The 14,428-nt window shown below is 50.3% G+C and overlaps 1 protein-coding gene across 4 annotated transcripts in view; it reads right to left on the reverse strand.

Annotated features, from left to right (window-relative positions):
- The window catches only part of ANO2 (anoctamin 2), a 345,301-nt gene that overhangs the window by 206,816 nt on the left and 124,057 nt on the right, over nt 1-14,428 (reverse strand). For all 4 annotated transcript variants that reach the window (XM_066357508.1, XM_066357518.1, XM_066357527.1 and 1 more), the window contains one exon: nt 9,101-9,165. In XM_066357508.1, coding sequence (XP_066213605.1) covers nt 9,101-9,165 — 65 coding nt within the window. The remainder of the gene's footprint in view (nt 1-9,100; nt 9,166-14,428) is intronic.

Genomic DNA, 14,428 nt, shown 5'->3' on the forward strand with positions numbered 1-14,428 from the left:
TTTCCTCTATGTCTGTGACTTTCAGACCCACAAAATGCTGTGGTTTTCCGTTTCTAAAGCAGAGGCATGTGTTTGTGCGAAAAGCCTGGGCGTACAGGGCTCATTAAACGTAGCTATCTTGCGGCTGTTGTTGTAACCGTGTGTTCCGCCGATGTTATTCAGTGTGTTAAGATGTTTTGTGTTTATGTTGGTTACATACCCATGTGGTGTGGGTGGAGAGCATCACTCAGGGGAATATCATTAGCAGAAACGGGGAGCTTGGAGGTTCCAGAGACACGTGGTGAAACAGTGGCTCTTGGGATCAAACAGTTGGGCCGTGTCCACGGTAACTCCTCATCCACATGCAAGTCCCCTCCCTCCTGCCAGGGCAAGATCTGTCCCTCAGCTGCACCTCAAGTTCTCGACACCCACAGACAGGACTGCACCTGCCATCACCAGCTCAGAGGTTTAGTGGAGAAGACGCTAAGATTCTAACTCTCTCTGCCAGGCACAGGAACCCACACCAGGTCCAAAGGGGCAGAAGGACTTGCTCATACTTTCCCAAGAGAGACGATGAGTGCAAAAATGAACCCTGATGTGTCCTCTCTCACCTCACAGCTGGTGTCCATAAGTCCTGAAACCCTAGCAAGCTTTGTTTTGCCACCTGCCTAAATTCCAGGGAAGCCGCTTGACCGCATCTCCTTTTGTTCCCATTGTCCGGATCCCTCTGTCTAGACCTTCTACCCCACACTGTCTCCAATGTCTCCTCCAGCCACTTCCCGTAGCCTCGTGTTCTCTGCTCAGCCCTAACGCAGATCTTGTAAAGCTCCCAACCATGTTTCTTCTTTCCTTCCAATCTCCACTATCTACTCAACACTCACAGATCCCATAGTCTCACTTGTCCCTCAAAGCCTTCCCCTGTGACCTTGCCCTTCTATGTACAGCTCTGTGCATTTCCTCGTCAGGGGCCCCTTTCCAGCCTGTGACCTCCCCAACAAGTGATACTTATGCCCCATAATTACACTCCCAGTGTCCTGCTCTCCTTCTTGGTTTGGCTTTGACGCCACATCCCGGACAAAGCTCTTCATTCAGTGGGCCCTTGGTGTAGGGACCCACTCTGCACTGTTTACAGACTCTGAGCTCTACCGTAAGCAGCACCTTTGATAGTCTGGGTTCCCCGTGGCCTCCCAAAACAAGTCAGAACAAAATGCAGCCCCTTCCAGCAAAGGCACCTGCTCTGCACTCACTCTGGTTCCATCTCTGAGGCCTCTTGAGCTTCAGAAACACCATGTCACTCTCACTAGGAAACAAAAAGAAGACGTTTCCACAACAAAGGCAGACTCTCTGCATAACCCTCCTCCTGATGGGAGCTAGACTGCGGGAAGGCTGTGGAAGAGTCCAGCCCGGTGCACAGGGCTAACCTGCTCAGGCATCTGGTGGCTGACCCTGCAACTGAAACCAAGTAGCACAAACTGGTGTCAGGAAGGAAACTGCTCAGTTGACAAAAGCAAGAAGTGACAGCTGACAACCAGACAACATAGAAGAGGTCAGAAAAACAAAAGACTATAAAAAATAGAAGAGAGAAATAGAAAACACAGCATTCTAGGGTCACTTAGCAGAGGCACAAACAATTTTATCCAGCTCAGCAGGCCCCAAGAGTGACACGCCACTCCTGTGAAACACAGAGGAATGCTCACAGTGAAGGCCCCACGGTAGAGCAGGGGTCGACTGGGGTCAGTCCGCTCTGCTACCAGCCAGACCACATCAGTTTTCCCTCAGAAGCTGCTAATTAAAGGGATTAACACTAGAAACCCAGCTTGCTTGACAGCCAGCTGGATGGAGCTCAGTGTCACCTTCAGCCACATGGCACAAGAGAAAAATCAGTTTCTAGAGTCAGACAGGGCTGGGTTTGAATCCCAGATGGGCTGCTCTGCGGCTTTGGGAAGCACCTCATCTCACCGAGTTCAGTATTTCCCATCCCTAGATGGAGGTAAGAGCGCCCATTCTGCAGGGTGGCTGGGAGGCGCAGTGCTCATACCCACCAAGTGCTTAGTTACAGTGCGTTGATTTGCAACAAAAACATAGCCTTGTGACTATATAATATTTGTCAAAATTCTTGAGCTAAAGAGCTATATAAAATTCTGCTACTTTGGGGGATATTATAATTTTTCTCCAGGGAGCCGATAAATAATTAAGTAACCAAACTGACGTCCACCACCGCAGCATCTGTGCAATGTTTTTCCGTAATCCTCGCACTAATATCATGCGGCAGGCAGGTAGGACAGGTGTGAGATTCCAATTTCATAGCGGAGGAAAATGAGGCTCAAGAGAGAATGGCTTATTCAGACATTACATCAACTGGAAACAAAGCTAGAACTGAAACAGTTCTAATGCTCAGCCCACGGTTTCCAGCCTGAAGGGATGTCCCCAGGCAAGTTCCTCAGGATTTGATAAACACGTGCACAGTCACTCTATCCATCTTTTAGTAAGTACCGGCCTCACGCCTTCTCCACTTTCTTCTTGGAGTAGAGAGCTCATTCGTTTAAGTCTGTCTTCATAGGCAAGTCTCTCCAAATTTTTGTTCACAATACATTTCCTCAGCTGAAATATTCCCAGCCTGGCTGAGCTTTCATTTCAACTCAGTGGTGTCCTGAGTTGAACATATTTTGGTAGATCCTAAAATGTTTTCTGAGAATTTCCAGGGTCTGTGGGTACTGCAATACATCCCATGAATGTTTCTAGAAAGAGTTGCGGCTGCCCCCAACAGTCTTTGCCTAAGGCAGAGCTGATACCCCTGAGCCCATCAGCACAGATGACTAGTTTAAGGGGGCCAACTTCCCCCATGATCTTTTCCATATGCCGTTTTTCTACAGCCTCACAGTTACTTTTCTGAAAATTTTCTCCATCCAATTTGTCCCTTCATATTCCAGAAAAGCCCAGTGGTCATCTGTAAGCTTGTAGATTTGACTTTGAACTTAAGCTCCTTGAAAATGTGGTCATACTTAATTCATCTCTATCCTCCCAGCACCAGCATCTCATATCTGGTCACTGCCAACTACGTGTTGGCTTAAGTACACCAGGTGAGGTGCGTGGAAGGACCCTGCTCTGAGCTTCCCAGACCAGTGAGCCCCAAAGATGATGACCATGATGAGGACGTTGTTTGAAGAGCCCATGTCACATGAGGACATCATGCAGACAGATCCAGGAGTGTTTTGTGCAGACGAAAGAAAGCTTGGGTATATGAGAACTGTTACTGTCACAATAGCTATTTTCAAATAATTAAAGGACTGGCCTACATGACAGGATACTTTCATTTGCTCCCAGAGCTCCAGGGAGCAAAACTGGAACAAAGTGAGGGAGGTCAGCAGAGTCCTTGTTCTGACTCTGTGACCCTTTCTAGTGGCTAGGAATGTGCAACATACACACATGCCACCCGAGGCTGCTCCCTACTATAAGAAAAGTCCGGCAAAGGCTGAACATTTGCTAGATAAATACTCTGTGGAGGAAGTCTTAATTCCTCCATCCCAGGGCTGGGCACGGAGGTGGCTGACCTCTAAGCACATTCCGCCTCTGCGATGCTAAGGTTTCATCCCAGGGACCTGAGTAACTGGGGATTTTATTGCCCATGAGGGCCAAGGGGATACAAAATATAAAACTTGCCCTCTATTTTCAGACTAATATCAGTTTCTGATCCTCCTTGGGAACTAGGAGGAGACAGAAGCGAGTTAAGGAAGCAATGAGCCAGGTAACTCTTCCCTTCCCTGCTCTGTCCGTGGAATTCTGGGTGGCCACAGGGAACTCGTGCAGCCTCCTGGGGTCTTGGGATCCCCCACTTGTAACATGTGGCGGATACTACAGGAAGGGAGATTAGAAGTTTGATCTCACAGGAGCCGCCACCTATGGAAAGGTGTTCTGAGCCTTGGGAGATCACCCTGAGAAGACAAAGATGGCCTTAGGGTGCAGTCTCAGACTGGAGCTAAGAGCACCATATTCCTGCTCCGTGTCCACTGACCAGGCCCGGCAGGAGTGGGAGGAAGGGGTCACAGTAGAAGGGAGTGACGCTCAGTGCAGGAAGAAAGACAAGGAGAGTAGGCTAGAGCCTCTTCATGGCTAGATTTAATAAACAGCCTGACTTATTTTCCCGGTCTGTAAAATGGGCCAGAACCCAACAGTGCAGAACATTGTTATCCTTGTTTCCCCCTTGCCTGAACTAGCTACTGTCTGCTTTTCTCACCTTCAGAGATAAAAGAAAAATAATCCTCAGGGCCATAAGATACTTCTTTCCAGCCTGAAAAATACTTCCCAGCTAAATCCAACACTTCAACTGCTGAGGCCTGTGTAAACACCAAGGTGTCAGTCCCACACTTCACATCTCGTTCTCCTACTCACGTGGATCCAGCCCACCTCCTTCCGACCCTGCATTCCCTGCTGACTTATAGGGCAGATCAAGCCGCATGGACCAGGCTGACACAGAATATACTTGCAAGTCAAGTTTCTGATCTTACCACTCCCAATCAATAGTCAGGAAGGATCGGGCTTTGGGTCAGCATGATTTCTGGCCATCAATATCCAGATGAATAAGAAATCTACACACAGGGAAGCCCAGGCTGGCAATGAAGACACATTCTGATCATTTGACCGCAGTCTTTCAGAAAGCAACATTTCTAATTCAAGTGCCACCTCTTCCAGGAAGTCTTCCCTTTTTCTGCTGGTAGCAATTACTCGTCATCTGTCATCCCATACTATCTATTCTGTATATATTTATATCCTAGACCTTAAAAGCCCTCCCTTCATCCAATCTTGCACATGTCCATCCTCCTACATAACTGATAGATCCATAGGGCACAAACTTTACCTTATTTATTGCTGCCCCACCCCTGTTTCCGAGCACAGAGGTTTGCTCACTATAAGCATCAGTAAATATTTATTGCATTGAGCTGAATGGCTTTTATAAATCCCAGGGAAGGATCAAGGAGGAGGCAGCAGAGCTCGGGAAATAATTAATCACAGGTTGATTAACATTGTTTCCTCTACAGTCCCTCCCCCAAACCCGCCTGGCCTGCTGAGAAGCCTCCTAAGAAAGAATGTGGCTCCCTCTGCCTCCCTCCTGGGACGATTGGATGGGTCACATTTTAGGAGGGTACAAGTAGGTGGGCCCAGAGACACAGCCTTCTCGTGGACATCCTGGGGGACTCTGGCAAGAACAAGGTCATCTGCCTTGCAGGAGGAGGGGGGGAAGCCCAGTCCCATGATGCCAAGGTTCTGGATGGGCCACTATGGGTGGAGCTGGAGAGGGCTGGGAGTCTAAAATGGTAGGGACATGTCCCAAGGGGGGCACATGCCACTCTTGCTGTCCACAGATGATGCCCAAAGGTTTTTGAGATGGTATGACCTTATAGACATCAGTCTCAGGTTGTTGTGGAAGTATTCACACCTCAAAGCTCACACCAGAACATTTCTAAGAGAACTCCAGAGCTGCCACCTGGACAAGTTGCATGGCAAGGGACTGACTGATTTTTAGGAAACCTCACTCACGAAGGGGGCATCCTTGAAAGATATGGGAATGATGGGTGACGGCCGTTTGCCCCTCTCCAGGCTGGCATCCTGATTCAGTGCAGTGCATGCTGCCCAGGAACGAGCCCCTGGGTGCATCCCCAAGCCAATGGGCTGTAATCCCCCCAAACCTAGCAGCCTCTGGACCCCTCTCTTCCCTGTGCTGTTGTAGGCAGGCAGAGGCAGATGCTGAAAAATAAACTTGGTACATCGACTTCAGCAAAGTAGAGTTAGGAGCTAAATCAAACTCAGATGTTGCAAGTCTGCTTTGTCTCATCCACATCAAAACTTCCGAGCTGAGAAAATAGGCCCGTGAGCAGACATTACTGTTAGTGAAAACACAGGTCCTGTTCCTGACGAATTCCGGATCACACCTGTACAAGCCCACAAGGCCCCAGGCCCCGAGGTCCCCCAGAAAACAAAGGCTGTTTCCCTCCTGGGATGTTGGGGTGTTAACCCAGAGCAGTGCAAGCAGAAATCGACTCCCCTGGCGACAAGACCTTGTAGGGCTGCTGAAGGAGCAGAGGGGCCGTCCCCCCCAGCTGAGACATCCTGTCTCCCACTGTCTTAGTCACACACGGCGCCTCTGCCAGGGCACCAGTGCTGAAGGCTGGATGTTCCCGGATTTTCTGTGAGTGGGTCCCTGCTGGCTACATTCCTGGGGACCTTCCCAGGCAACTCTTACACACACACACACACACACACACACACACACACAGCCCCACTCAGCTCAGGCCTGCAGGCCCAGAGGTTTTCAGAGCAGAGGTGGAGAGCCCTGCTGGGCTGGAGAGACACAGGCAGTCTTACAGTGCAGCCTGCTGGGCACACCAGAAGGTGCAGCGGGAGGAGGCAGGTGAGGGCTGCAGGTGTCTGGCCTCCCTCTGCCCCTCTCCCCACGTGGGAAAGGAGCTTCTGACCCCCAGTCTCAAGTGCACCTAGTCCTGGGGCTTTCCAAACACAAACACATCTCTCCTCCCCACGGAACACCCTCGCACTTTAGAATGTTCCAGAGGATGGGCGTGGGGGAGCCCCGGGGTTCCACCGGGGGAGCAGAAGCTCAGCACTAAAACAGGGGCCAGGTGCCCAGGGAGAGAGGTGGGAAACACCTCCGCCAGGCCTTTGTAGGAATCATAACTCAGCTTGTGTCAGACTCCCCTGCTTCTGTCCATCCTTCCACACAGACCCCAGGGGCGCGATCTCTACGTGAGGCGCACAGAGGGTACCATTCACAGGAGGAAGCCGTGATGGAGCAGCCCCGGCACCGTGCGGGGCTGGCGCGGCTCAGGGAAGGCAGACCGCGCAGTCCCGCCCAGTGGGGGCAGGAAAGATGGAGAAAGGATGGAAGAGAGCGGGAATGACGCTGAAGCAGCCAGGGAGTGGGACGTGGGACGTGAGAGAGAGGGCGGGGGAGGGGCGGAAAGAGGCGACTTTGACAGACACAGAGGAAGTGAGCTGGGGTCTTCAGAGGAGAATGTGGAATGAGTTTAGGGTGGCGCCTGCCGACTAGGGAGCAGCTGAGTGTGGGGAGCTGTTCTCCACTTTACAAGCGCTCCAGCTGCCTCGTGGCTTCCCTGTCTCTGCTAACCCAGCTTTGCTCCCAAAGCCACCCTCCTTTCTTCCCTCCCCACTACTGTCTCTCCCTGTCCAGCAGCCCCATGAGGTCAGAAAGTTCCTTAGCTCACTGGGTAAACAACTCCCCCCACATACACCCAGTGTCCCTTCCCTCCAGCCAGTCTCGGAGAGGTACCTGGGGCTGCAGCCATCTCCTCCTGGCCAAGCGGCTGGCCTCGCCTGTCCCGGAGTGTGGGAACGCCCTGGCCGTCTGACCCATGGAGCGGGGCTGGCCCCCAGCTCCACAGCGCACCGTGCCCTGTCTAGACGGATCCGAGCTCTCTGTGCTCAGCCACCGCCAGGCCCCAGAGCAGGGCTTCGCTCCAAGGACAATTCTTTCCCTGCAGGTGAGGCTGCTTTGGTGGCCGAAACTGAGTACACATTGGGGCCATTTCCCACTTAGCTGGCGGCCAGTCACCTGAAGACTCTAGGGAAAAGACAGGGCTCTCTGGTAAGGGGAATTTTTTTTTTAATCATATTTTTTTAAAAAGCCAGTCAGTAGTTGGAGAAAACAGGCGACAGAGTGGGTGGCCACTTGAGATGCAAGAGAAGATCAAAGCCCGGAGGAAGCAGCCTTGGTGTGGCCCAGAGAACAGTCTAGGTGGCCGGTGCCTCATAAAGGCCGCCAGGGCCTGGGAGGCACGGGGTGAGGGAGCCTCGGCCACAGGCACCCAGTGACCCTGCCTCCTGACCCGAGCGCTGCGGTTAACGGCCGTCAGCTGGAACCCACACCTGTTGTCAAGAGATGTGGCCAAGCAAGCTCCCAGTTCCCTGGGAGGGCTCTCAGTCTCTGTGTGGGAGGTGAACCTGCCCAAACTGTGGCCCCCGGGCTGCTTTCTTCTTCCAAGAAGAAGCTGGAAATCCTCCCTCTGGACTCAATCCTTCTGGCTGCTGCCCTTCTCCCAGTCCCGGCCTGGGACAATCCGCCAGCAACACTCTCTGCGTTTGTGTGCTGATTAATTAGTTCACTAGAAGAGCCACAGGGGTGCTGTGGCCGTGAGTCTATTATTTCAGGCATGGGCCAAGAGCCATCTTTTCCAAATAAGCACGCTCTATCAAATTTCCTTACAGATCCCTCAGTTCAGCCTCCCAATTTAAGACAACTAGGGTCCTGAAGACCAAAGAGGGACCGTGACTTGCCCAAAGAAACATCGAGCCCCTGGGGGCCAGGCCTGAACAAGAACCCCGTCTCCAGACTCTCGCCCAGTGCTTTCCCACCTGACGGTGTTGCCTCCCCTGCAGTCCCCGCTGGGAAAGAAGCTGAACTCCAAGAACTCCTTGCGTTTCTAGAGCCCTCATCCCATTTTATGCTAGTCAAGACTAACTGCATTCTGGTAAGTTCTGGAAAAGAACTGTTTACCAATGTTCTACAGAAGCTGGGGAAATTCTCAAGGTAACAGGACATCATTTTCGGGACAGCACTGAGGGAAGGGATGCCGGGACCCAGTCTCTCTTCCCTTCTAATTTGGAGAAGCCAAAAATGTCTAAATTCCCTCTCAGGCCAGCCTGCTATTTCTCATGGGATTTTCCAGGTCTTCCTTTCTCTTGATCAACACTGTGGTCACTCGGGCATAACCCAAGGGTCTGCTTCAACCAGATCCTTCTCTAAGACAAATTTTAAGGGCAATATTAAGAGCTATCACTCCAGTTGCCTCTTCACACACACACACATACACATAAAAGAGCAGGCAGGGAAAGAGAGACTGTAGTGCAGAAGGACCTCAAGATGCAAGTCACAGTGTGTCAATCTACATGACCTGCCGCTCTGCCCAGCCCCCAGTCTCCTCTCTGTCCCTGAGCTGCTTCCCCATCCATAAGACACAGCAGGGAAATGATACAATCTAGCAAAGCAGATCCCTCTGCTTGACCAACAGTCTGCCAGGGGCCAAGAGGGCTGAGAGATAACCCAGGACTTGCATCTCTAGAGTCTTCCAGAGAATCTCCTCCCATGTCTTACCTGATGAGGTCGATAGGTTGAAACTTATAAAACGCCCCATAGCGTGCCCATTCTTGATACAGCAGCTAAGCAAGAAAAATAGGAAAACAGGTTAGAAAATGGGGAGCAACTGTTCACCTCTGTCTATTCAAGCAAGTCTAGATTTTACTCCTCCACATACACAAAGCCATCCTAATGGATGAGTAGCAAGTCAAAACTGAATTTCCTGATTTGAGCTTCTAGGAAAATTCTCATGAGACATTGCAAGGGGAATGTCCAAAGCCAGGAGACTACAGAAGCTGACTTTTTCCCCAAATAATTAAGGTGACCTTTATAACACTCCTAGGTTACAAGGTTACACCCAGCCATCCTAACCCTTCCTTCTTTACTCCCTTGTTTCGCTTAGTCCAGTGAAATGAGTCCTGGCATTCACATGTGCACTCATTGAATAAGTATTTATTGATCATCATCTATGTGCCAGACCCGGTCCAGACACGGGATCCTTGTTGTCATGGAGTTTACAGCCTGGTGTGTAGAGACAAATATAATAATATAAACGTATAAGACCCATAAATGCCATGAAGAAAAATAAATCAAGGTGAGGGAGTAGAATATGAAAGAGGGGAATGGGGTTGATGCTATTTTAGATAAGTTGACAAGAGAAGGCCTCTCTGAAGAGGTGACATTTAAGCTGAGACCTAAAGAATGTGGGGGAGTGTTCTAGGCAGAAGGACACTCTTCCTGGGCAAAGACCCTGAAATATAGTGCGTGTGACATGTCCTGGAGAAGACTGGGGAAGCATATGGCTGGGGTGGAGCATGGGGAGAATAATGGGAGACCATGTCAGAGAGTACTGGGGAGGCTGCTCAGAGGCTTATAGGCAATGCTCAAATCCTTGGACTTTGAAGAAGCCATTAGGGGGTTTGCAGCAGTGAGGGGGGAGTGACCTGAGTTAGACGGTAGACAGCTCACTCTGGCCGCTGGGGGAGAAGAGATTGAGGGCTAACACAGAAGTAGGGGGACTATTTTAATGGTCCAGGGAAGAGATGACAGTAGCGTGAACCATGAAGGTCATAGGAGAAGCAGTGAGAAGTGGTTGATTCTGCTTATATTTTTTTAAAGGTACAGTCAGTAAGATCCTCTGTTGGACTGGATATAGGGTAAAAAAATAAAAGAGAGAGAGAACTTGACGTGAGCTATTGAGTAAAAGGTGATTCTATTTACTGAAGTGGGTCAGACTGTGGGAAAAACAGGTCAAGAACAGTAGAAACAAAAGTTAGCTTGGGGTGTGGTTATTTGAGGTGCCCTGTAAAAGGCTAGCATTCACCTGGGGATGCTGGGTGAGCAGCTAACTGTAAAAGTCTGAAGTTTAAAGGAGAGTTCAGACTGGAGATGCCAATTTGGAGTTCTTGGAGAAGAGATGATTTGTAAAGCCATGAAGCTATGGATGCAATCTCCCGGGAAGGGGCGTAGATAGAGAAGAGGTTTGAGGCCTGGGCCTGGTGATCCGGTGTTTAGAGGTCAAAGAGATGAGGAAGGAGAGCAAAGGAGACAGAAGAGCAGTCAGGAATGTGGAGGACAACCAGTAGTGCTTGGTGTCTAGGAAGCCAAGGGATGATGGCTTCCAGTGAGAAGAAAACATGACCAGCTGGGCCAAACACTGCTGATGGGTCAGGTCAGATGAGAATGGAAAAGTGACCACTGGATTCAGTGACTTAAAGGTCCCTCACTGATGACTTTGACAAGAGTGGAACACTTTCTAGAAGATAAGGGAGAAAACAGTGCACCAAACATATCAGGCCACCCGCCATCTTGTGATGGTTTCACAGCAACTCAAGTAGAACGTGGACAAACCTGGGCATCAGTCCCAAGGGCAAACCCCATTTTAGTTTCAAATGCCTGGCCAGTGAACTTCCCAGGTCATCCACAAGTAAATGAGCAATCTGATAACCAACCATCGTTAGATATCATCTACATGCTGGACAGATAATAGCGCAGAATCAAACTATGTGTCTACAACTGACAGACTTTTAACACAGTTGCTACTTTATGTTCTTTATTATCCTTGTACATCACATCTCCTTACACATCACACAGACTTCACCTGACATTCTGCCAAGGAAAAGCTACTCCTATCGGGTACTTGAACATCTAATTCAGGATCAACCCTACAGGAAGCCTAAGGGTTGATCTTTTTACCTAAGAATCTTTTTACCTAAGAATCTATAAACACATCACATAAAAACTGAAATAAGAATTGGCATTCCTGCCTGATCAGGCCATGACACAGAGCATCGGCCTGGGACACAGAGAACGCAGGTTCAAACCCTCGAGGTTACCAGCTTGAGCACGGGCTCACCAGCTTGAACGCAGGGTCACTGGTTTGAACATGGGATCATGGACATGAACCCATGGTCATTGGCTTGAGCAAAGGGTCACTAGCTCTGCTGTAGACCCCCCTACCCCAGTCAAGGTACATATGAGAAAGCAATCAATGAACAACTAAGGTGCCTCAACAAAGTATTGGTACTTCTTATCTCTCTCCCCTTCCTGTCTGTCTTTCCCCATCTGTCCTTCTCTCTGTCTCTCAAAAGAAATAAGAAAGGAAGAAAGAAAGAAAGAGAGAGAGAGAGAGAGAGAGAGAGAGGAAGGAAGGAAGGAAGGAAGGAAGGAAGGAAGGAAGGAAGGAAGGAAGGAAGGAAGGAAGGAAGGAAGGAAGGAAGGAAAGGGAAGGAAAAGAAATGGCATGTCTATTCAGTGGCCACAGGCTTTTATTGTCATAATCTCTCCCAACAACCACAAACTAGAACCAGAAACAACACAGATCCCAGTACAGCAAACTGCACCCACAGAAACCACCTTGGGCAAAGTAGGAAACCCAGACACACACAAAAGGGCTGCAATGTGCATAACGGGCAGAGAGAGATCTGAATTCATGAGTTTTAATAATGCCCTTTCCCGGCAGGTGTCACGAGAGCAAATCTCATTGTTATTATTCCATCTCTTGTTCCACCTCCTCTTGGGCATTCCCACGGCCCTGGGTTTTTATCCTCTCTCCCCAGTGCAAACCCTGGACTCACCAGCACCTGGTTGTCACAGTGACATCATTTGTGGCCCAAGGGGAGGCTAGCTTGCGTCAGAAGACACAGGCAAGTCCTCCCTTAAGGGCTGCAGGATGTCACTACCTGTCTCAAAGGCTCTGCTCTCTAGAGAAAATTCCTCTGCAACTCACCTGTCCAGCCAAAATCTGAGCCTGAAAACACCTACCTGCTATTCCCTGGAGGCAAAACTAAAAATGCTCCATGAAGCCAATATGGTCCAGTTGCTTAGGCTCAAACTGGGAGCCAAGCTCATAGTCCTTACCCCTGCTAGGAGCCCAGACTTGCTATAAGAACCCTCCCAAAGTCCCTTTTATCAGTGTGGTACCCTCTAAGCACAGAGCTGTCTCCATAGCTGTAGATAAAGAAGAGGATGAGCCAAGAGAGCTGTCTGAGCTTGATGCAAACAGGCCGGACGGACACAGAGGAGGAAACCATCAGGCAGCTCCTGCAGGAGACATAGGCTGCAAAGCAGAAGTCAGGGGCCCCGGATGCCCATGCGGCTCTGACCAGGGCAGCTCATACATCCTTGCAGCGGAGTCAGGGAGAGGCATAGAGTGCTGTAGACCCTTCCCTACCTCTGCAAACATTTAATCACACATGATGAAGACCAAGTAGCTCATGCCAAACCCCAGGTCCCAGGTTCCCCAAACAGACCGGCACTCGGGGTGAAGGAGGACATGCTTTAGAGTCTCCGCCCCACGGGGATTAGAGAGGTCTGAGGAAAGTGCAGGATAACCACAGCAACTTGTAACAATCCCTTTAAACCTGCAGAGTCTAAAATCTTCTAGTGAAGCTCTTAGCAAATCCATTTTCTCCCTTACGCTACACCATGCCCTCTATACCAACTGGCCAGGTCTGCGAGCCGATCAGGGAGGGTGGGCAGCTCCTTCTCAATGAACATTGCCTTATTTCAGGGCCCCAGTGTAATTCTAGGCATGTCAGCCTGACCCCAAACCTCCGAGGCAGGAAGCAACAACCCCCAGAAACCATCCCATCTGATGGATCACAACGTACAAGTGGCCAAGCTGGCTCCCTAGGGATCCTATCTGACAGTGGATCAGTTGGTTTAAGTTATTTCTTGAGAATATATTAGAACCCAACTGTAAAAACCATTCACAATGCCAGGGCACAGCAAGATGTTTTGAGATCCGTGGCCCTCTCTTAGGCCACAAGCTCCTCAGAGAGAGCTGCACCTGCAATAGAAGGAAGATGCCAGCTGTAGCCAACAGACAGGCACTGATGGGCAGCCAGGGTGGACCCAAATGGGAGCAGACACAGTTCTGCACCCAGATCCTGCAGTGGCCTGTGTGAAGTTTTAGTAACTATCTAGGTCTTTCCTTTAGTGGTACAATGAGAGAGAGTTGTGCAGCATGAGATAATTAAGCCTCATGGGAAACCGAGAAATCAAGTGAAAACAGAAAAGTAACTTATTTTTGTCAGAAAGACAGATTGACTCTCTTCACACACCTTTTTGGGCGTCACTATATACCTTCCTGTCCACTAGAGAAGATAATCCTTTGCAAAAGCTGGAGAATCCAGGGGCAAGGGCTGAAAATCATTCCAATGTTGTGCCTTGGGTTCCCCTGTAAGGGTGTGGGAAGCCGCCATGAGCCAGCGGGAGTCAGGCAGCCCTCAGAGGATGCTCACAGCCTCTTCGATGGACAGACAACGGGACGCTTGGGAAAACCAGGCAGGTCTGGCTAATGTGGAATTCAGTAGCGGCTGGCAGCCAGGAGGGACCCACCCTCACCCGCTGCTGCTCCCTCTTCCTGCTTTCTAGAAAGGTGGGAAAGCCATGCTCCCCAGAGAGAGGGAGCCTCTTCTTAATTACCCTCCAGGAGAAGGGAGAGGGAGCCCTCCGAACGCCACCTGGGGCTGAGTCCATGGAGACTGCTCAGCTGCTGGAGCAGGCTGGAAGGGAAGGAGACTGCATCCTCAGCGGCCTCTGGGCTGGCCTGGAACCTGCCTACAAGGAGCCCGGGCCTCAGGGAGGTCGTGGGAATAGCCACAGATGCAGGGGAGAGTGAAGGAGAACATCCAGGAACTGGCAGGACGGGCAGCTTGAGATGCCCTTGCAAATTATCCCGAGAGGCCATCCCACACTGCAGCTCCCAACCCTTCTCCGCCACCTCCAGCCACAGATTCAAGAGTTCACCTTTGCACTCCACCGAAGTCCTCCCTGCCGCCCTCTCAAGGAACAATAAACTATCACAGTGTAAGGAAAACATATAAATATACTGCACATCTT

The sequence above is a fragment of the Saccopteryx leptura genome, chromosome 1 (assembly GCF_036850995.1).
Source record: "Saccopteryx leptura isolate mSacLep1 chromosome 1, mSacLep1_pri_phased_curated, whole genome shotgun sequence".
NCBI lineage: Eukaryota > Metazoa > Chordata > Mammalia > Chiroptera > Emballonuridae > Saccopteryx > Saccopteryx leptura.